The 19,526-nt window shown below is 34.0% G+C and overlaps 4 protein-coding genes across 8 annotated transcripts; all 4 read right to left on the bottom strand.

Annotated features, from left to right (window-relative positions):
• On the bottom strand, positions 287-3,045 carry LOC105173602. Its single transcript, XM_011095398.2, has 5 exons — positions 2,629-3,045; positions 1,627-1,768; positions 1,443-1,544; positions 653-726; positions 287-516 (listed from the first exon to the last, which is right to left on the bottom strand). Exons 1-5 carry the CDS (start codon positions 2,804-2,806, stop codon positions 410-412), a joined length of 603 nt encoding a protein of 200 aa, XP_011093700.1. The 5' UTR covers positions 2,807-3,045; the 3' UTR covers positions 287-409.
• Positions 3,941-7,780, bottom strand: LOC105173601 (serine acetyltransferase 5-like). Its single transcript, XM_011095397.2, has 2 exons — positions 7,306-7,780; positions 3,941-4,826 (listed from the first exon to the last, which is right to left on the bottom strand). The coding sequence occupies exons 1-2, from the start codon at positions 7,678-7,680 to the stop codon at positions 4,335-4,337; spliced, it is 867 nt and encodes a 288-aa protein (XP_011093699.1). The 5' UTR covers positions 7,681-7,780; the 3' UTR covers positions 3,941-4,334.
• Positions 10,303-13,162, bottom strand: LOC105173599 (protein EFFECTOR OF TRANSCRIPTION 2). Of its 3 annotated transcripts, none has more exons than XR_848756.2 (4): positions 12,995-13,162; positions 12,009-12,380; positions 10,768-11,847; positions 10,303-10,546 (listed from the first exon to the last, which is right to left on the bottom strand). XR_848756.2 is itself a non-coding variant. In XM_011095396.2 (3 exons), exons 1-3 carry the CDS (start codon positions 13,094-13,096, stop codon positions 11,125-11,127), a joined length of 1,197 nt encoding a protein of 398 aa, XP_011093698.1. In that variant the 5' UTR covers positions 13,097-13,162; the 3' UTR covers positions 10,587-11,124. The 3 variants fall into 3 exon arrangements, 1 of the variants encoding a protein (XP_011093698.1); XR_848758.2 differs by having other exon boundaries at positions 10,303-10,526; XM_011095396.2 differs by lacking the exon at positions 10,303-10,546 and having other exon boundaries at positions 10,587-11,847.
• Positions 14,452-17,874, bottom strand: LOC105173598 (mitochondrial substrate carrier family protein P). Of its 3 annotated transcripts, none has more exons than XM_011095394.2 (7): positions 17,505-17,874; positions 15,979-16,064; positions 15,669-15,876; positions 15,355-15,481; positions 15,095-15,279; positions 14,873-15,020; positions 14,452-14,783 (listed from the first exon to the last, which is right to left on the bottom strand). In XM_011095394.2, exons 1-6 carry the CDS (start codon positions 17,664-17,666, stop codon positions 14,889-14,891), a joined length of 900 nt encoding a protein of 299 aa, XP_011093696.1. In that variant the 5' UTR covers positions 17,667-17,874; the 3' UTR covers positions 14,452-14,783; positions 14,873-14,888. The 3 variants fall into 3 exon arrangements, with proteins under 3 accessions (XP_011093696.1, XP_011093695.1, XP_011093694.1); XM_011095393.2 differs by having other exon boundaries at positions 14,873-14,995; positions 15,095-15,150; XM_011095392.2 differs by having other exon boundaries at positions 14,873-14,995; positions 17,505-17,873.

Genomic DNA, 19,526 nt, shown 5'->3' with positions numbered 1-19,526 from the left:
TAATTGTTACTTTTTTTTATAAATTATAATTATGTGTATTATAAATATATGAAAATAAATAAAAAAATATCTTATAAGCTTTAATATATTATTTTGTACAAATATTTTAAGAACTTATTTCTAAAATACGCATCCTCATTTTTTAAACTCCTGAAACAACTTACAAGATATAGTTATCAAATGTTTCAAAAAAGCTTAGCCAAACTCTTGTCTGATGATGAACACCTGAAGAAACAGAAACATCAAGATACAACATATATATATATGGACTTCGGGAGTATTTAGATATACGACAATGGAACAAAGCAAAATCAAGACACAACGTTGCATTACAGTCCATTCCCCAGCAAGAAATCAAAATGGAGCATACATGTGATCCCAAATACAAAGAATAATTAATGCAGATTCATCACAAGTTTATCATCTTCCAAATGTTGTTACAACTATCAAAGGCAGTGACCTTTGATGGATCAAACTCAAACTTTTCGACCACTTTCTTGTCTCTGTCCACAATATCTAGGATATATAGAGTTAAAGAAAAATGTATTTATGGCTTAATCTATGACGACCGACAAAGTAAAAATCCAGATGTGAAAGCATTGAGAAAAAGTAAATGTCACAAAATTTAGCTACTAAAGAGAAAAAAGGATACGGCCGGAAATTTTGGATGGATCATCCAAGTATGGAATTATATTTGTGACGGAAGCATACATTGAAAGCTTCATCCTACAAAACCAAAGAAAATTACGTGAGCGGGGGTCAAAAATGAAGTCCACTTGACTCCTTTCTTCAGGATAAAGGCAGAAATACATTAGAAAGCCCCAACATAAAGTAGATGGTCAAATCACAAAACAGAGCAAAATGAATTAGTTAAATGTTGTCATGTAAAATGGAGATAGGAACTCCTTCGTCAAGTTGCTGTCGAAGTTATACAAGTTCACAGAAACATTTAACATGGGATATGAATTTTGATCAAAGGTTGTGACTTGCAGCATGGAAGAAACGGAAGAAATACTAGAATGTATAGGCAATCAGAAGTCTAGCATTGTTTCTGTAATATAATAATAATCTCTAATACAGTTAGCTGGAAACTATGTTGTGGGACTGCCCCAAGGAGTCCATCACAAAGAGTTGGGACCCTGCATCTATCCATGTTCATTAGTGTCTAGTTTTCTTAACATAGTTTATCCACATAACACATTTTTTCTGATGTGGAAAATTTTGACAAGAAATCCAACCAACAAAGCAATTAATTATTGAAACAGTGACAGGAAAGAAGGAACAAAGAAATAACAGTATGCTGCATTTCTGGAGGTACCATCCTGTGCGACAATGTCTCAGTATGGTGCTGTGCTGTTAATATGTCACTGTTTTAATATCATGAAATAGATACCATAATACATGGGAAAGAAAAGCAGCACCATAGTTTCCACATGACTTACTGAGCTCTCTTTTCATCTTGCTCAAATTTCTTGACATTTTGCATTTGTTCTTCAATGGAGACCCTTTGACGCTCTAGGTCATCAATTTCAGTGATGATTACTGTGTTCATTATAAAGTTGTTAATTGATGTTGTCGGAAATAAATCAGGAATCACAAAATATACAACTAAAATAAAATACTTATCTAAGCTCCTCCCTGAACATCCTTTCGAGTTGTTGTCCCTCTTCCAACTCTTTCTGCAGTGTATCTATCTCTGCATCCGAAGCAGTCTCAGATTCTGCAGCAGCTGCTTTCTGCTTGCATGAATCAATCTTCTTTTCATAATCTGGGACAAGTATAAACTATCAGTACTAGGTAAACTGACCCAATTCTGTTTCCATATCATATACTATGTTACTGGATTAAACCACATGGATGAAGTATTGCACAAGTACGATGAATATAAACATAATATCCTATTAAGCCAGGAGGCAAGACAACAGAAACTCTCAGAAAGCTCATCTCAGCATCACATAAAGTGCATTGGCATTTGAAGAAGCAAGTAGCTAAACGAATTTCAAGAGAATATACCAAATAATAACAAAAAGATATCATTGAAATCCGGTGTATGCAGTACTGTGTTAATTTTTCAGCTATTTATAAATAGATATTTCATTGTAGTTGAGTTTGTATATCTAATGTCAATCCGTAACTCAAACTACTGCGGATTCAAAAATGAAAGTGCTAACCCGAACCGTGAGAGAGAGAAACCAGTTAAGACACCAATACCAATTTCCTCATCTTTCTGCATCTTCCAACCAATCAAAAGGAATCTTTAAAAGACGTTTGTAATAAGGTGCCTGACAAACTGAGCTATACACCTTTGTGCTCGTGATGCACATTTATTCAAGTATACAATGTTTTAACAAGATGGATTTTGTGATCCAACAATGCATGCAAACATAAACAGCTTAGCCCACTTGGATCTCAAAACTTAGCTTACTGTTTGGGAAATGGGATGGTTTAAGAACTAAAGTAATTATATAAGAAGATTAATAGAAACTCACCCGACATCCTCACTGCAAGCTACGACTTAGAAAAATGATTGGGTCATCACGAAAACAAACGGATCGATGGTTTGCAGAGCTTACATGTAACACATTCAACAATCAATTAAGAATAACCCTAGAAAACGGGAAATCAAACCTTCAATGGACTTTTGAACTTCATTGCAATCCTTGACACATTGAGAGTGAAGGGCTTCTGATTGGCGGAGAAAATGCTTGAGACCAACAGCATCCTTATCTTCTTTCAAGAATTCTATCAGATTGTTGCCGTAAGTCACTAGCTCCTCCATATCCATTTTTCTTGACGTCTCTCCCATTTTTTTCACTTTGGCTTCTTGTATTGTATCCCCTCACAGTGAATTCTCAGATGTTCAAATTCGAGCAATGGGCTAAAGGGTTTTTCACCCTTTGTGATTTCCAGAGGGTCCGAACAAAATTATAACTTACTGAGATCTGGAGACATAATTTTGAGTTCCGAAAGTGGGGATTGGGATTTTGGGAGCGAGAGAGGGAAAGGTAGGAGAATTTCAAAAAGTGCAGTGAATTGCTCCCCTTCCTGAAGCTGAAACATTAACGCAAGTGTGGACTCTTTCAGTTTTATCAGATTAGTCTTTCAAATATGCGTTATTACATTCTGCACCCATAAATTCACATGGTTTACAATACACACCCTTAATTATTACAAAAATGCATTTTGCACAAGTTAAGTTATATATTCTTCTTCTTGGCACAGCGTACAGTTAAAATGGGGGAGGGGGATGTTAGTACAACAATGTTGATGTTTTTTGTGAGTATATGTATGATTATAAAAAAAATGAGAATGATTCGTATAATCATACTGAAAATTAGGAGGTTTAAATATGATTATTCTTAAAAAAGTTTGAATTATTTTAAGATAAACTACACTTTGTAATCTGAAATATGATTTTTTTTGTATTTAAATGAAATCTGAATTTAATATTTCATGTACAACCCATGTTATCACTTTCTAGTGCAATTCTTCACCACCAAAAAACAACCTGATACGAGAAAGTATAAACCTCGTATATTTTGACTGGCAAAATATCACTCAACATAGATTATGTAAAACTGTAAAAATGTCACTCAACATAATTTATGTAAAAATATAAAAATCACCACAATTCGAATCATACAGCGTAGCTTAGCCTATATTTTATTAGCTTTTTATTTTTTATTTTTTTGGGTGATTTTCGCTTTGCCGGCCCAACTATTTCATTGTTATCACTTTACATATCCATCTTTTCAATATACTTGGTCATATATATATATATATATATATATTAAGTATTTATATTTCTTATACAAAAATATATAACATAGAGGAATTCCATACACAAATATATAGGTGTGTGTGTAAAAGTTTACATATGTCTGAAGAGAGTTTTCAGTATATTTAATTATATATTGTGTTAGTGAGAGATGAACAAAGGTTAAGTTAAAATACCTCAAACCTTGTTTTCTAGAAAAACAAAGCAAAACATTTGCCCACAAAATACATTAGCTGTGTGGTCATGTAATCAAACAACACAATGAAGACCACTTGGAGCAGTATTACAATCTCTAGACCCTTTCTCATGTAATGTAGCTCATGACCCATGGAACAACAGTAGATACAGGAGAAACAAGAAGTGGACATGAGAACATATTGTATCATACAAGTATAAACATTCAGAGGAGATATAAGTTGGCTTGCATCGCAACTCGGCAACTCCACATTTATACGTTTTACGAACCTGAACAGGAGCCGACTGCCCCTCGCAGAAAGCTATCATGCTAGTTGTATATTCTCCTCCTACATTCTATAACAACATAGCAGGTCGGGGGTCATATTATATAATCTGACCAGTCAGCTATAAAAGAAGTATGGTCCATCGACTCCCCAGGAATTTCCTCATGCTTTGTCGGTTGCTCTTTCCCACCCACCAATCTAGCTGGATTCCCCACAGCCGTTGTTCTTGGAGGCACATCGATCAAGACCACTGACCCTGCACCGATCTTGGCCCCCTCCCCAATTTTGATGTTTCCCAGTATTGTGGCTCCGGCGCCAATCAACACTCCGTCACCAATCTTGGGGTGCCGGTCGCCGCCAAACTTGCCAGTTCCACCTAATGTTACATGGTGGAGAATGGACACATTGTTTCCAATCACAGCAGTCTCACCAACCACAACTCCTGTTGCATGATCAAAAAGGATGCCTTTGCCAATTCTGGCAGCTGGATGGATATCAACAGCAAAAACATCTGAGATGCGAGATTGAAGTGCGAGTGCTAAAGGCCTTCGAGATTGAGTCCAGAGCTTGTGAGCCACTCGGTGAGCCTGAAGGTACAAATATGATGAGTTCATATAAGATTTTGGAAAGTTTTCTTGAGGTTTATATGGAAATAACGGAACCAATCAACGAATCAAACACTCACTTGAGCAGAGAAACAAGAGACCAAGCATGTGTAGAAGTAAAAGGGGAATAATGTTTGAGCAAGAAAAAATGTGTTTGAAGAGTAACAAGCATGCCACTACGAAGAGAACAAAGCTAGAAGCATGAACTGGTATTGATCTGAAGGCAGTTTAATTGCACACGATGCTACACACTTGTACAGTTGCCTTTGAGCTGCCATAAGTCTCTCAAAACGTCAATTTTGTAGTGTCAAGGTATACCATAATTCTCTTTAACACATGCATCATACTCGCACCAATAGTTAATCATTAACCTTGATTCTCAACACGGTTAGGAAGAAATTAAACTGATTTGATAAAGAAGTGTCTGCTGAATAATACTTGGGTGATCATATGAAGCTCGCTGCTCACAACCCTTTCTAATACGTATAAGATCCATGTCTGTAGTTCTAACGTATATTAGAATTATCTAACACAAAGTATCAGTAACTACTTGTAATCCATACATTCCATCTTCTGAAAAAGGCTGGTTCTTCAAGTTCCCTTCACCAAATTTAAATCCAGAGTTTTCCCTTGACACTTCAATCTTGAATTTTTGGAATTTTATCAAGACGTTATTCATAAATGCTATGCACAGATACTGTGAATAGATTTGCAAGAGCGAAGAACGTAGAGAAATTGGACTTCATGCTCATCTAGCACAATAATAGATGGAGAAAGATAATTATCTTGATGATGGTATACCTAGAATCCAGTCCTCACGAAAACACCAACACATGCCAATATTATGTGGATAAATCAATTTGCTTCTACATATAACTGTGAGCCAATAAATAAGGAAAGATTAACGTGAATCATGTAAATTTACAGGTGAATAGCTTTTCAATGTTTTGCAATGATGGGATGCTCAACTTTGCAAGCAGTGTTCAGAAGGACAAGATAAAGGTCGTATTCAATGACTAGAAGGTAACAGGCATAAATTTGAAAGATAAAATTAAGGGATACAAACACTTTCCACCCCTAAAGTATTTCTATAGTTGCATTCCACCCCTAAAGTATAAAAGGTAACAAAATCCCCCCTGACAAAATTGACCATAATTTTTAGGATGAAAATGCATTGAGAACATGTTTATTACAATAACCCACTATAAAGTAATTTGAATTATAATAAAACTTTTATATAAAACAAATCTTATTGCAAATATATAATTTTTATAATTAGTAAAGAAACTTGTATAATTTACCATAATCTGATAATTCTTTTAAATATTATTTTTCAAATAAAAGTTTAATAAAGATCAAAATCATTAAAAAAAAGTTCATGGGGAAATTTTGTGATACACACATTTTGGAGAGGTAAATGAAAATCTTTTAGAAGGTAAATAGATGCCCATTTTTGTGTTGTCAACGCCAAATTATTTGGTTTGGTGAGCTTTTATTACTTTTCATAATTTAGCCAAATGCAACTATAGGTATATTTCAAGGGTACAAACTGTCTTTAACCCTAAATTTAAATTGGAAGATCAAACAACTCAAGTCTTGTCCAGCACGAGAACATTGATGTTATCCAAAGTTGTTACATGCCATATGACACGCAAGTTTATAAGTGACTCAGAAAACTTGAGGGTGGAATTGAAAAATTATAGCTTTAAGTCGTAAAGATAAAACTCAGGAGAGTAATATACAGGAGCCAAACTTAAAGGAATGAAAACACTCCCTCCTGCCATTAGCAATTTGGAACGATTTGAGAGTCCAAGACAGAAAGCATAAACTCCAAACATTCTATTTGCAAGTTTGTAATTGATTTAGTCAATGATTTAAAATTCTTTTTTCCAGGCTTCCATTAAATTTCACATGGTCAGCAAATCATATGAACCAAGTTGCAAAATCAAACAATACACTGCACCGCACATGCATGAGACACTGCACTCTTAGTATACCATATGAAAGAAATTGCAAAATCTTACTACTTAAGACTATGAAGTTCAATTTTACTACTGGCAGGAGATCCACCCCATAAACAGCATACATCCCTCAAACAAGAACCCCTCCTCTAAGAAGTGCCAAGTCAAACTTCCCAACCAAGTCTCATCTTAAGTATAAGAAATTTCAAATTAAGAAAATTTCCTGTGAGTACTTCTAGAAAAAGCACTCTCATCAACAGGCAAGAGCATAAGTGTGCCTAAAAAGAAAAACAAGAGAACTAACAGCCCACTCCATAATTTGGTAACTAATTTTCGTAACAAGCACAAGTACTATATGCAAAAAATTCTGAACAAATAAGGCCAAAAAGAATAAAACGTAAACTTTAAATTGCAATGTTGACTCTCCAAAACTACTAAACTCCACCGGCGCTTGTTCGGGACACCGGACTCAGCACTGTCGAAATCAAGAAAAAAGGTACCTGGCAGGCGAGGAATCCTTTATAATTAAGAAGGCAGTGGGAGAAGGAAACGCAGGCGGGATCACGAAAACGCGCGGCGCGCAAGTCAGCAACGGTGGCGGAGCGGAGGCTGGCGTCGTTGGAAAATATGTTGAGGAAGAGATCATAGAGAAGCGTAGAGAGCAGCGTGGAGGAGCAGAGCTTGTTACCCAAGTGGAAGGAGAGAGAGCGCTCCAAGGAGGAGTGGGAGAGGATTGTGGAGTACAAGTAGCTAGCCAGAGCCGGCTCCGCTTCGGCATCACGACGAGCCTCGGCTTTGATCTGGGTCCAAACCCACTCCTCCTCTTCCGCCGACCCCGGCGGTGGTGAAAGGTGGCAGAATTCTCCAGCCGGCATTGGTTGTGGTTTCGACAGTAGAAATGTGGTGTTGGTGGAAGGTAGAGAGGCGTGGATATGAGGGTTAGTTTCCTTTGTTAAAGGTATGGAACTTAGGATAATGTTCCGATTTTCTTTCATCATAGACTCATCTTTATTTTGTCAGAAATTTCACTATTATATTATAGTTAATTAAATGATTTTTTTAAATTTAATTTTTATTTTTTATCCCTTATAATGAAAAAAATGTGAACAACGCTCTTGTAATATTACAAATAAGTAAAATACTTTCTTATAAAAAAGAATAGCAATTTTGTTTTAAACATAGACAAATTTACCCTTTATATTTTTCAAAATGAAGTAATTCACCTTTTTAAACAGAAGGTATATTGAGTTTATTTTTAAAAATTTACAGGTGATAAATTGCTATTATTTTTTTTTCATATAGATAATTTACTCATTTGTAATATCAATATCATAAGGAGGTAAATTATATTAAACCTATTTATTAATATATATATATATATACACATTTAAAGGGCTTTCTTAAATCAAAATTACATAATTTTGACTCAATTCTAATTTTTTAAAATTTTATTTTTTTTCTATAATAATAAATATTCCTACTGATTGCTTTGAAATGAAAAGTTATATGTTTAATTATGAATTCATTCTAATACCATTTTATATATATATATATTGTCAAAGAGGGAAAGTTCATATTTACAATCAATATATATATATATATATAATGGCTTAAAATTAGTAATTAATATTTTCAGATTGTAAACTTTTCATAAAAATATAATAGGTAAATGATAGCCTTAATTAAATATTTGTTGATTTATTTCACAGTATTAAGATATCTTCAACAGGGGTCTCCACAACCTAAGGAGTGAGAAATTAAAAAAAGATTGTACGAACTTTTTTTCTTCCTTGATTTTCAATGCAAGTACCGTAGTGACTCTTTCATAGCTTTACAAGACCAGAAATTTGACATGAAAACTATAAAAAAGTTAATGGCTAATTGGATAATGATGCATGAAAAGTCTTTCTTTGAAGTGAAAGAAGAGGGGTCTAATTTATTTTGTAGAAGGGGAATACCTGAAAGAAGAGGAGTTTCAAGAACGACAGCAAGAACATATTATGTCAATGTTTACGAGGCTGAGAAAAAAAAAATTGAAGAACTTACTGCAAAAAGTGAACAAAATTAGTCTTACGACTGATTGCTGGAAACCAAAAAATCAAAAGATGGAGTATATGGTGATAACTGGCCATTGGATAGATGAAAATTGACAACTACAGAAACATGTATTCAACTTTGTTCACATTCCACCTCCTCGTCGAGGTCTTGAGATTGTTGATACTTGGAAGATAGAGCTTTGGAGTAAAGAAAAAGACAAAGGTAGTATTTGACTTTGATTGTCTTTTAGTTATATTATATCATTATTATTGTTGTTTTTGTAATAAAATTTTGCATATAGAATTGTAGAATGACAAGAAAGCAATACATGTATTCCTCCCAAGTGTTGAGAATGCTTCTGAAATATGATTTTTTTGTAAGAAAAAAGCATATTACGTTACTTTGGTTTGAGTTCGTTTTTTTGAATAATCAATTAGTACATCCTTAACTATCTTTTTTTATCTATATTTTTAACTTTGATACAACAAAGTTTATTCTGACCGATGGTATTTCTTTTGCTTCATATTTTGCAGTTACTTCAAGATCTTTGTATATTTGAGTTGGAACTTGATAAATGTGGAGGGCACCCATGTATTGCTGATGTTTATGTGTCATTGCAAAGTTATAGTTTTTTTTATTACTTGAATGGGTTTGTTCGCTAAATGATTGGACTGATGAGGTTATAAGATTTAGGTGAAGTGAAAATGTTGATGTTAGTTTAAATACTAAGTAGTTGTATGGAACTTTGGTTACTTATAATTAAATAATTGGACCGAATGTTTTCATGGTTGTCAATTTTCTTTCATCATTTTGCTTCTTTTTGTAAATATTTTCTACCTAGTTCTTATTTAGATATTTTTGAATAATGTATTCCAGATGGTATAATAGTCCATATTTTTTTTTAAATCCAAATATTTAGGAAAAAAAAATAATTGAGCTCAACCTAAGATATTTTGTCGAGCTCGACTCATTTGCACCCCTACTTGCAACTCTAATTCCAAACCTGAGCCCCCATACCGCGATGTAAATGACCAACTAGGTTGTACTAAAAAAATTTATCCAACCTTATAAGCCCAAGTAGACTTATAAAGTGTGATTGCTGGAATTGTTGGATATTTATATAGTAGAATTAAATTAAGGGTAATTACATCGACATTGACAACTCCTAAAAAATTAAATTTAATTAAACAAACACCGCCTACTTTTTTTGAGAACCATAAGAAACATTAATTAATGACACTAACTTTTAGTAATGAAATTTATATTATGCTGACTTGATACAATTTATACTACTTGATATTTCATATCAAATTCATATAAGAAAAATATGTGGGATGGAGTGAGAGAAGTAGGAAAGAAAAAAAAACATATATCTATATCTAAATATATATATCTATATCTAAATATATATATATATATCTAAATATATATATATATAGAAGTTTCATTTTGCTGATTTATTATTAGAAAGAGGCTTTATATATGGAGTTGATATTAGGTAAATATGAAAAGCAACTCATGTACATGATACTTGGCTGAATTTTGGAAGTGCATGTAGAGTATTGTAATGGTACAAGCAAATATTCAAATTCTCTTACCAGATCTGTAAAGCTTTGTTGGCACCGGGGCTTAAGTTTGTCATGAGCAGCTTGACTGCTCCACCACAAATAAGGTTGAAATGTACCTGTAACGGTGTTCGATTATCTGAAAATGATAAAAAAGAAGACATTCATTTGCTATTTTCTTGACAAAAACAACCTTGGTATGCCTTTATTAAATACAATAACACATATGTTCATTGAATATTGATGTACACAATTGAAAGATAGGAAGGGACGATAAACGTAGCAATTCATTCAGCATGACAATGTAAGAGTATGAGTTTTGGTCGATGTAGAATATTCAGACCGAGTTATGGCTACTACCTAATGGACGAGTGCAACATTCTTTGTGCCGCTATATGCTTATTGCTTTCTTTCATCTTCTGGTACATGTTTGTTTTGCAATCAGCATCAGCGAACACACAGGGCAGGCAGTTCTGCTGCAAGTGATGTCAAAGTTGGACCTTTTAACTTCACACCTCTATAAAAGTTGAACCTTCTTTTGTTCTGGAAGCAGCTCGTCTTGTACAATGTTCTCCATCCTTCAACTGACTCCACGTACATATGGTTAATCTAGCTTAAATTACAGCTCCCTGCCAAAGCTTGAGATTAAGTATTTGTATTGATCTCCATCATTATACAAAGTCTTGTATTGGAGGACTGAGCATGCATGACGTTGTTCTATCCTTCTGTTACAAACTTTTTTGGTTGGCACACACGGATCCTTCTTCCTTTATGCTCCAAACACCTTTTATTTCTTTGAAGAGGCTTCATTTTACAAGGAGAGCCATCATCCAAGATAAATCCACAAATTGGAGCAAATATTTCGTTATTAGGAATCTCTCTGCTGTGAGTTAATCTCGGATCTTGAAGATCAGCAGAGAGTCGGTTGGGTCTTATACTGGATCCCACGTTTACAGCAACAGAAGGCCCTTTTCCTTCTGCATTCAACTTCGAAATATAGCCATTAACTCTCATTCCCTTGTGTATGGCACATCGTTTCCTACCCTTTACAGGTGGTGTAGTACAAACAGAACCATGACACACGGCAACTCCACAAATATCACTGCAATTATCATCAGAACCATATTGCAGCTTTGTAGGCTGCAACCTCTTAATTCCAAATATCCTGGAGATAGTCACATTGTTATCCATATTGCTTAAATTGGATCCATCCTTTGACACACATGGCTCATAGGTTCTGATCTTAATGCCCACTTTCTTCTGGTTGAAAGAAAGAAGCTTCTTTGCTAGATAAGAAAACTGCGATGATTTTGCAAGACTGTCAAGTTTTCTGCAGATATCATCATGACGGCGTCCACCATTACTGCCTTTGTTCCACGCGTAATCAAATTTGTCAAGTAGCTGCTTCTCAGTTATCTCAGCATCCTTCTTACTTTTCATCTATACAAAGAATCCCAGGAAGGAAATTAGAATAATGACGCAGAAAAATCAAAACCATCATGATTATTGGTACTATATATATCTTTAATGTCATAAGACGATATTCTGTGTAATCAGCCTAAGATTCATAAATATGTTGACTTAATCAATGTAATACTTACAGGAGCACATCTATAAACAATTGGCAATCCTCTTGAGAATACGTCTATGAATAATCCAGGCTCCTTACTGGAAGAAACACCTTGAAAGTTCCTAAGCTTGTTGTTCGAACATCCATTCTCTAAATGTGCACCATCACGGCCATACTGCTGTAGTCTAGTCCTAAGATTGTCAGCTTGTCCAAGATAAACAGGAACTACAGAGCTTGACTCAAGCTTGCGGGCCTCTCTCCCAGATCGTGGGCGTGAAGTAGCTATCCCAAGCTCATACACTCCTGGGCAAGAAATCCAATTTGGGAGGTTCTGCGTCCTGTACTTTTCCGCTCCTTCTTTTCCCATTGAATGATCTTGCCAATCGTGGGCTCCTATTAGAATCTAGTGATAAACAAAATAAGATGGGACAATGCATCAGTACCAAATTTTATGCCAGAACAAAAAGATGCAGTTTATTTGTCAAGAACATAAAACTACCAATTTGAAATTTTACTTCTGCTCCATCGAAAGTAACCTTCTATTTCCCCATTCACAACTCCCTGATATGAACACAAACTACAAGTAATTCTCCACCAATTGTTTCAAATAGTTTCTTTCAACAAAGGCAAACAAGATCGATAACATGCTCGATCAAACCATAGAGGAGCTCGTTATTTTTCAAAGTTACACCCAAACAATATTAGCATTTACTATCTGTACGGAAATCGAGTGCGGACTAGCTCAAATGCCGATAATTCAAAATCGTACAGGCCCAGAAATGATAACTTTTTGTTCGGAAAAAAAAAAGATTTACTTCCAGACCAACTCTACAAATGAATTCACCATCAGTACAGATCAGAAACCAGTAACATTTATCCTCAAGTCTCAAACCTAATGTTAAGTTCGTGTTCATAGCAGTAAGAAGTAATCTTAGCTTGCAAACCTACAAAAATCAAGAGTGTAAACTACAGCAAAATAAAACACCAATAAACCATAATTTCCGTGTGTTTTTGGACCTTCCATTGCGAGAAAGCAGAGTCGTGCTTGGTGCGCCTGAAATCCTCTCTCTTCAGCCTCGCGGCGGTGGTTGAGGTGGCGGAGCTGGTGGGCACTCCCATTGTGCGCACCACCGTATCGCGTGAGCTGACCGTTGCTTTCGGCCCGTTCCTGTTAGACTCATAAGTCCTAATTTAATCCTAGTGATCTTTTTTTCTTTAAAGAAAATCCAAATATATTACAAATCTACACTAAAGCCTAAGGTTTAAAAGTAATTAATTTTTTTAACAAAATGTAGATTAGTTAAAATAAAATAAATTACAACACATTCTTTTAAAGTTTATCATAATTATAAATATCTCATTATTTAAAAAACTACCAATACCCATTTATTTTAACAATTGTCTAACAATTAGCCATATCCATTAGTCCCCATTAGATTTTCATCCAATTATTACGGTGAACGGATCAAAATGTGCAGACTTAAAATTATAATTTTATTTATATTTTAGTAGAGACAAATCCAGGATGAAAGTTTGAGGAGGCCAAAAAATTATTAAAATAATATTCTAATAATAATTATATTTATAAAATTTAAATAATTCTAATTTAACAAATAACTATAATAATTTTACATGTCCAATAAAAATAAATTTTCATATCATAATTTTTTGATACATGATATTTATTCACATATAATTCATCTAATAATGTAGTCTATATAAAAAAATTTGTTATTCTTCTCTTAATATATATAATCAAACATTTTTTTTTTGCAAGATTTTGATCTTCCATCTTATTTTTAAATCTATTTTTTCACCAATTTCGTGCCCAAAAAAAAAATGTTAGTGGTTATGTTGTCAATTCCCCATTCAAAGACTTTTAATTTAAATTTCCTACAAAATTGTGTCTTTTCATATTCTTTTAACTTGATTTATTTGTGCCCCTAATCCACTTTAATAAATTAAAGGCCTTCAAATTTTTGCTTGGTCTATCACATTACAAGGGCTAACTAAAACAATTGGATGGGCTAATATATAATAAGTATTAAAATTTTATATAGGATTGTAACAACAATTTGTATAGGATTATAAGTTGCGTCGAGCTCTTATAAAATTTGATACTAATTACAAATACTTTCTCATCATTTGAGAAATTGATAATCTCCCTTACTAATAGCGTTCGGACAACAATTAATTCATATCATTTGCTTTCTTTAAGATTTTATCTAAATGCTATGTTGAATTGTCCAAAATGCATTCAACCCTATTAAAACTTTTATATTTTATAATAATGTCCGTCCACCACCAAAATTTTACATATTGTTTATAATAATATCCGTCAAACATCACATTGTTTTTTCAATATTTTCTTGAAAAATTTAAGATTTATTGAAGGTAAGTTGGCATTTCCAGCTTACCATTCAAGGCTTGCATAATTATGTCGTATATAAGAAATATCGATAATTTTTCAATGAGAAGTATTTGAAATTGTATCAAACTGTAGACATTAATGTAATTTACCCTTATATCTAAACATTATTATCATACATCCATAAATGCCTATATTACATCTTAAACGAATACAGTATTAGAGATGGCCTTCAACAACAATGGGGAGCAATTCCACAAGGGTGAAGAATAACTACTGCTGAGTTTGAGATAATGACGATGAAGGAGGTATGCATGATGGCGGATTATTCAGTCCGTCGGTGGCAACTCCCACCACAGTTTGATCTCTTGATGGAACCTGCAGAAATGCCTTCATAACATCATAGACGGTAAATCCGATTGCTACAGAAGGTACAACCTGAGGATTCACAGAGATTTTCACATTCAGTCGTTGGTGGATGAAACGAGTTTATAGTAAACGGACCATAAGAGAGATTTCGCGTTCACCTTCAGGTAGTTTATGCTAAGCCCGGAAAATAATTGCTTCCAGCCTTGTGTTCGGAAAATCATGGCAAGAGTTTCTAGTGTGCCTCTTGTTGCATTGCTGCTTGGTGTCATGAGTCGTTGGACCTGCCAGTTCATGGGATTTTAAACACTGTGACAATTGATTTTGATCAGGAACATCGTCAGAATCTGTTTATGACTCTGAAATGGCAAGCATTATATTACCTGCATTTGTCGCCTGACGACATCAAGAGGGTAAGTGAAAGTCTGACCCAGTAAACCTGCAACGGAGCCACACACGAGTTTAACTGTGATGTCCTTTTTGTGATTTTCAGGGACATGGGTTTTCATTTCCTCGTAGAAATAAAATTTCAGCCCCGCATAAGGGAAGATTCCGTAGAGTGATGGAGCTGAAAAACCGATGCAAGAATTAGAAAAAAGCCTGAAATTTTGCAGTGAAAGCATATAGGACTACAGCGACATACCAACACCTCGGTAGAGACCTCTCATTCCGGCCTCTTTGTATATCTTGGAGAAGCAATCTCTAATTCCTTTATACACTAGTTCTGTCGGCACATGTCCTTTAACACTGAGTTTTGAGGATTCAACAACCTGCACTGCCCTATTAGAATCATTGCTTGAATTTTTTGGAACTCTAACATGGAATAAAAAGTTTATCGTTACGCTGATACACTCGTTATCGAATAGTTATAAAGAACACGGAATTCTGCTGTTGAGAATCCTGTAAGTTAGGGGAGGCGAGAGAGAGTGTGATACGATTACGTCTCTTGATACTTGCCTGATAAGCCAATCTTGTCCGGACTAAATCAAGTGGATAAGTAAAAAGCACAGCTGTGCCTCCAGCAAATGATCCAGCTATAAGATCAAGGACAGGGCCTCTCCCAATGCCAGGAAAACCCAAGATGATCCATCTTCGGTATTCTTCATAGGCCATATAATGCAATGCCGCATAAGGCACAATACGAGCAACGCTAGCTCCGTTGCCTCTAGAATAAATATAATATGTTTAGTTAGATTAATGAAAGACTGAATGAGAAAAAAGACTTAATTAGTCAGCTACAGAAGAAACAACTAACATAGAGTTCTACCTATAAAAACCAAGCACTCCTTCTGTTTTTGCAATTTTTGAGAAGGATCCCACCAGGCCAAGACTATGGAACTCAGCTCTCCTGGTCTGGGAATTTTATGAATAATAACTGATGTTAGTTTCATTCCCCACCACCATCTTAAAAAGAACATGCACTTTCATCATTCCTAGGGTGCAACCCATCCAATAAACTCAGGATCAATTTCCAGAAAACCCATCCCACGAGAAGCAATGGAATGCCAAACTTCTATATATGCAACTTGCTCATTTTGCAGCTTGATTTCATTAATCATGAAGAAAGCGAGATGTTTACAGTCATCAATATATAATTTAGTAAACTCAAACTCCAGTATGTTCAAACCTCATGTTTGTTGTTTATTGAGGAGCATAGAATTTTTACTTGTAGAGGGGAACCCTATATAAAGTTCAGAGTTACATCAGTCCCGCAAAATCCTAAAACCTCCAATATATGACGGCGAACAAACACAATGTTTACAGGTATTCATGGCATCGAAAATGGATAGGTTTGTACATGTCACATTGTTGAAAACAATTATCCATGTATAACTTGTTTCCATTATATTGCTAGATTATGAAAAATCACCTTTTCACTTATTATCATCTTCTACAACAATAAGCTTCTTGAACACCTATGCACATAATTAATAGGTGAAAGAAAGGATTCACATAATGCTCGAGAATAGAGTAAATGACTCTGCAAAGCTCAGATATATCTGTTGCATCTCGCACTTTTGACATGGATGTGATAATTGAGAAATTCAGTGTAATCCTTATTGCAGTTTGGAGGCTGCATTGGTCGACGAAAGTCAAGCTTATCTATGCAGCTCCCGTTTAATCCAGAGGAAAGCTGGAATGTAGCTTCTAAGTAGAAAGAATGCAAGATACACACCTTGCTGAAATACAGTTTTTTGGATAAACTACTTTCAGTAAAAGCCAAAGAGGGTAAAAAGTTTTGTGTCTATGAATGCAACCACTTGTTCTATCAAAATATATAATATTTAGAGTACATGCCCAGTCCAACTAAAATTCATAGAAGCTCAACAACTCCCAATAATGCAAACCAACCCACTGGTTCGAGCGTTACCCGCTTATGATGTTGGATGACTGATATTCTTCATATCAATTATGCAAGGAATGACTTCTGAGTTTATCAGGTCTATACATATTCTAACTGTAACTCTCAGCAGCACACTGACTGAACAATGCTACAAAATCCTGATTCCAACTCCCAAATTTTCCATCAACTCAATCAGCAAATACTCTGAGAACTAGCAATGATAGATATACCTAAATCCCAATTTCAGTTACAACAATTATCGTCGACTACCATGCTGATTAGATCATACCATCCCCTTAACCCCATTCCAACCTCAGAGCAAAACAGCTTCAAACAAAAAAATTGATGTCTTCAGGCACAACCTTGTTCAAAAACCAAGAAATTAACATGGATGATCATCCCAAATCAGAACATACATCAAGATTACAAATGCTCTAGTCCGCCAATACCTGGAACAAGATCTTGATGCGCTCAAGTGGTGCAACAGCAGTCTTGGCAAAGCCACCAGCCACCCCACCAGCAACCAGCTCCTTCACAAAAACAGGCATCCCCCCAATTAACCCATCCAGCAAAAGCACCCCTCTATCCTTCTCACCTCTCTTCTCTCCCATTGCCCAAAGAAAAAAAGACCCTTTTGCTGCTCCCTTTTGTCAAGATTTATACATATATGTTTGTGTGTATATATAGACACAGAGAGAGAGGGAGAGAGAGACTCTCTCTCCTCCCTCTACACAGGTGTATAGTGTTGAAGAAGCAGCAGAAGCGAAAAGGGAAAAAGAAGAAGGAAAGAGGAATAAGAAACGTTCCGTCTTGTTAGGTATGGGAGGAAGTGTATTTATATGTTTTGGACAAGTTTAAAGTCATTGTTCTTAGATTCTAATTCCCCTGTTCATGAAAAACAGGAAATTCATATAAAAAGGTTAAGTATATGCTACATCATATGCTTTGTCTACTAAATTAATATTTATTCAAAATTAATTACATTTAAATCGCTATGAAAATGCAAAATTATATTTTTTCCCTCAAAAAATTAAAATTACACTTACACTCCTCTAAAGATTCACTGCTTGACCCCTTTTCATTACGATTTGGACAAAAAATTTAAAAAATTACATACATTTTTAATTTACCCCTCATTTAACATCTCATATAATAATTTTGTACTTGTAAGGGAAAATGCTATGATGTTAACATCACTCCATATATATATATATATTATATTTATTCTTTTATAAATTTAAAAATATACATAAAAATATTAAATAATGCACAAAATTAAAAATTTATGTATAAATCTTTTTACTAGCGTTAACATTTTTCATCCAAACCCTAACACAAATACGTCGCGTGAAAAGCAAGAATTTTTAGAGGGGATGTAAGTGTAATTTCAAAACTTATTTAGAGAAAAGTACAATTTTGCATTTTCAAAGGGTCTAAGTGTAATTAACCCTTTTGTCAAAAAGGAGAAAAAAATATTTTATCCTTCGAATAATATCAATTTTATAATTTGTCACCTAATTTTTATTTTTTTGTTATATTTTACCATCTCAACTACACAATTTATGGGTTCGAACCTATCAACGTGCAAGATATTATTTTACTTTACTAATAGTTGTTAATTAGATATAATTATTTGATATTAATAATTAATATATTATTTTTATAGTTATAAAAAATTGTTTAATTTATATATTTGATATTGATGATTGTAATTGATTTACTCAAAATTAATAATTCACCAATTTCACTTTAAAAAAAATGCCTTTTCAAGTCACTTTTCAATGGATTGCAAACGCATGATTTTTAAAAAGGTAAAATAGTCAATGTATATATGTTTATTTATTTATTTTGAATGGCCAGAAGTCTTTATTTCCCCTTAATAAAACATAATGTATTGGACCAATTATTCGTTGATATATTGCACGTGGAATTTAGTATTTACAGAAGAAGACAAAAAAGAAAAGCAAAGTAAAGGAAATGGTCTAATTGGGTGTACTGCAATTTTTTTGGTTAGGACCACAGTCGCTTATATTTCTCGATTTCTTGTTTTCTATTTTCCTAAAAGAATAAGAAAATTATATGTATTTATTAATTTCATGGTATTATTTTGTTCAGGTGTTAGAACAGGATTGGGTCAATTAACTTATCCATCTTCCAGAAAATAATAAACTTATCATAATAAAAATTAATAATTAAATGTAAAAAATAAAAGTTAAATGACTAAAATAAATACAATGAGATAATCTATTAATTGGGTGGTGAATTGTGAAACACTCTTAAGCATGTGGGATAGCTTATAAGTGTCAAAAACATCTTATAATATATTTGAAAATATATAAGATGTTGAAAATCATCTGATAAATATTTAAATGGACTTATAAGATCTAAAATAAAATGTTAGGAAGTTATAAACTTCTTTAGAAAAAATACAAAGTTCCTAACTCATTTTTGAAATTTGAACAAGTTCTTAA

Source organism: Sesamum indicum, linkage group LG11 (genome assembly GCF_000512975.1).
Source record: "Sesamum indicum cultivar Zhongzhi No. 13 linkage group LG11, S_indicum_v1.0, whole genome shotgun sequence".
Taxonomy (NCBI): Eukaryota; Viridiplantae; Streptophyta; class Magnoliopsida; order Lamiales; family Pedaliaceae; genus Sesamum; species Sesamum indicum.
The sequence above is the reverse complement of the archived record's forward strand: the minus strand, read 5'-3'. Positions and strand labels throughout refer to the sequence as shown.

What these genes read in the sequence shown, in the direction of transcription:
- LOC105173602 (XM_011095398.2), bottom strand. Translation starts at nt 2,806, where the DNA reads ATGGGAGAGACGTCAAGAAAAATGGATATGGAGGAGCTAGTGACTTAC. An exon ending in AGTTCAAAAGTCCATTGAAG is followed by an intron (nt 1,769 to 2,628) that starts GTTTGATTTCCC and finishes TACTTGTCCCAG; the next exon opens with ATTATGAAAAGAAGATTGAT. An exon ending in CAAGATGAAAAGAGAGCTCA is followed by an intron (nt 727 to 1,442) that starts GTAAGTCATGTG and finishes TTGGTTTTGTAG; the next exon opens with GATGAAGCTTTCAATGTATG.
- LOC105173601 (XM_011095397.2), bottom strand. Translation starts at nt 7,680, where the DNA reads ATGCCGGCTGGAGAATTCTGCCACCTTTCACCACCGCCGGGGTCGGCG. An exon ending in AAGGATTCCTCGCCTGCCAG is followed by an intron (nt 4,827 to 7,305) that starts GTACCTTTTTTC and finishes TTGTACCTTCAG; the next exon opens with GCTCACCGAGTGGCTCACAA.
- LOC105173599 (XM_011095396.2), bottom strand. Translation starts at nt 13,096, where the DNA reads ATGGGAGTGCCCACCAGCTCCGCCACCTCAACCACCGCCGCGAGGCTG. An exon ending in CTGCTTTCTCGCAATGGAAG is followed by an intron (nt 12,381 to 12,994) that starts GTCCAAAAACAC and finishes GTTTATCACTAG; the next exon opens with ATTCTAATAGGAGCCCACGA. An exon ending in TTGTTTATAGATGTGCTCCT is followed by an intron (nt 11,848 to 12,008) that starts GTAAGTATTACA and finishes TTCTTTGTATAG; the next exon opens with ATGAAAAGTAAGAAGGATGC.
- LOC105173598 (XM_011095392.2), bottom strand. Translation starts at nt 17,666, where the DNA reads ATGGGAGAGAAGAGAGGTGAGAAGGATAGAGGGGTGCTTTTGCTGGAT. An exon ending in GCATCAAGATCTTGTTCCAG is followed by an intron (nt 16,065 to 17,504) that starts GTATTGGCGGAC and finishes TAAAATTCCCAG; the next exon opens with ACCAGGAGAGCTGAGTTCCA. An exon ending in GGACAAGATTGGCTTATCAG is followed by an intron (nt 15,482 to 15,668) that starts GCAAGTATCAAG and finishes AGGGCAGTGCAG; the next exon opens with GTTGTTGAATCCTCAAAACT.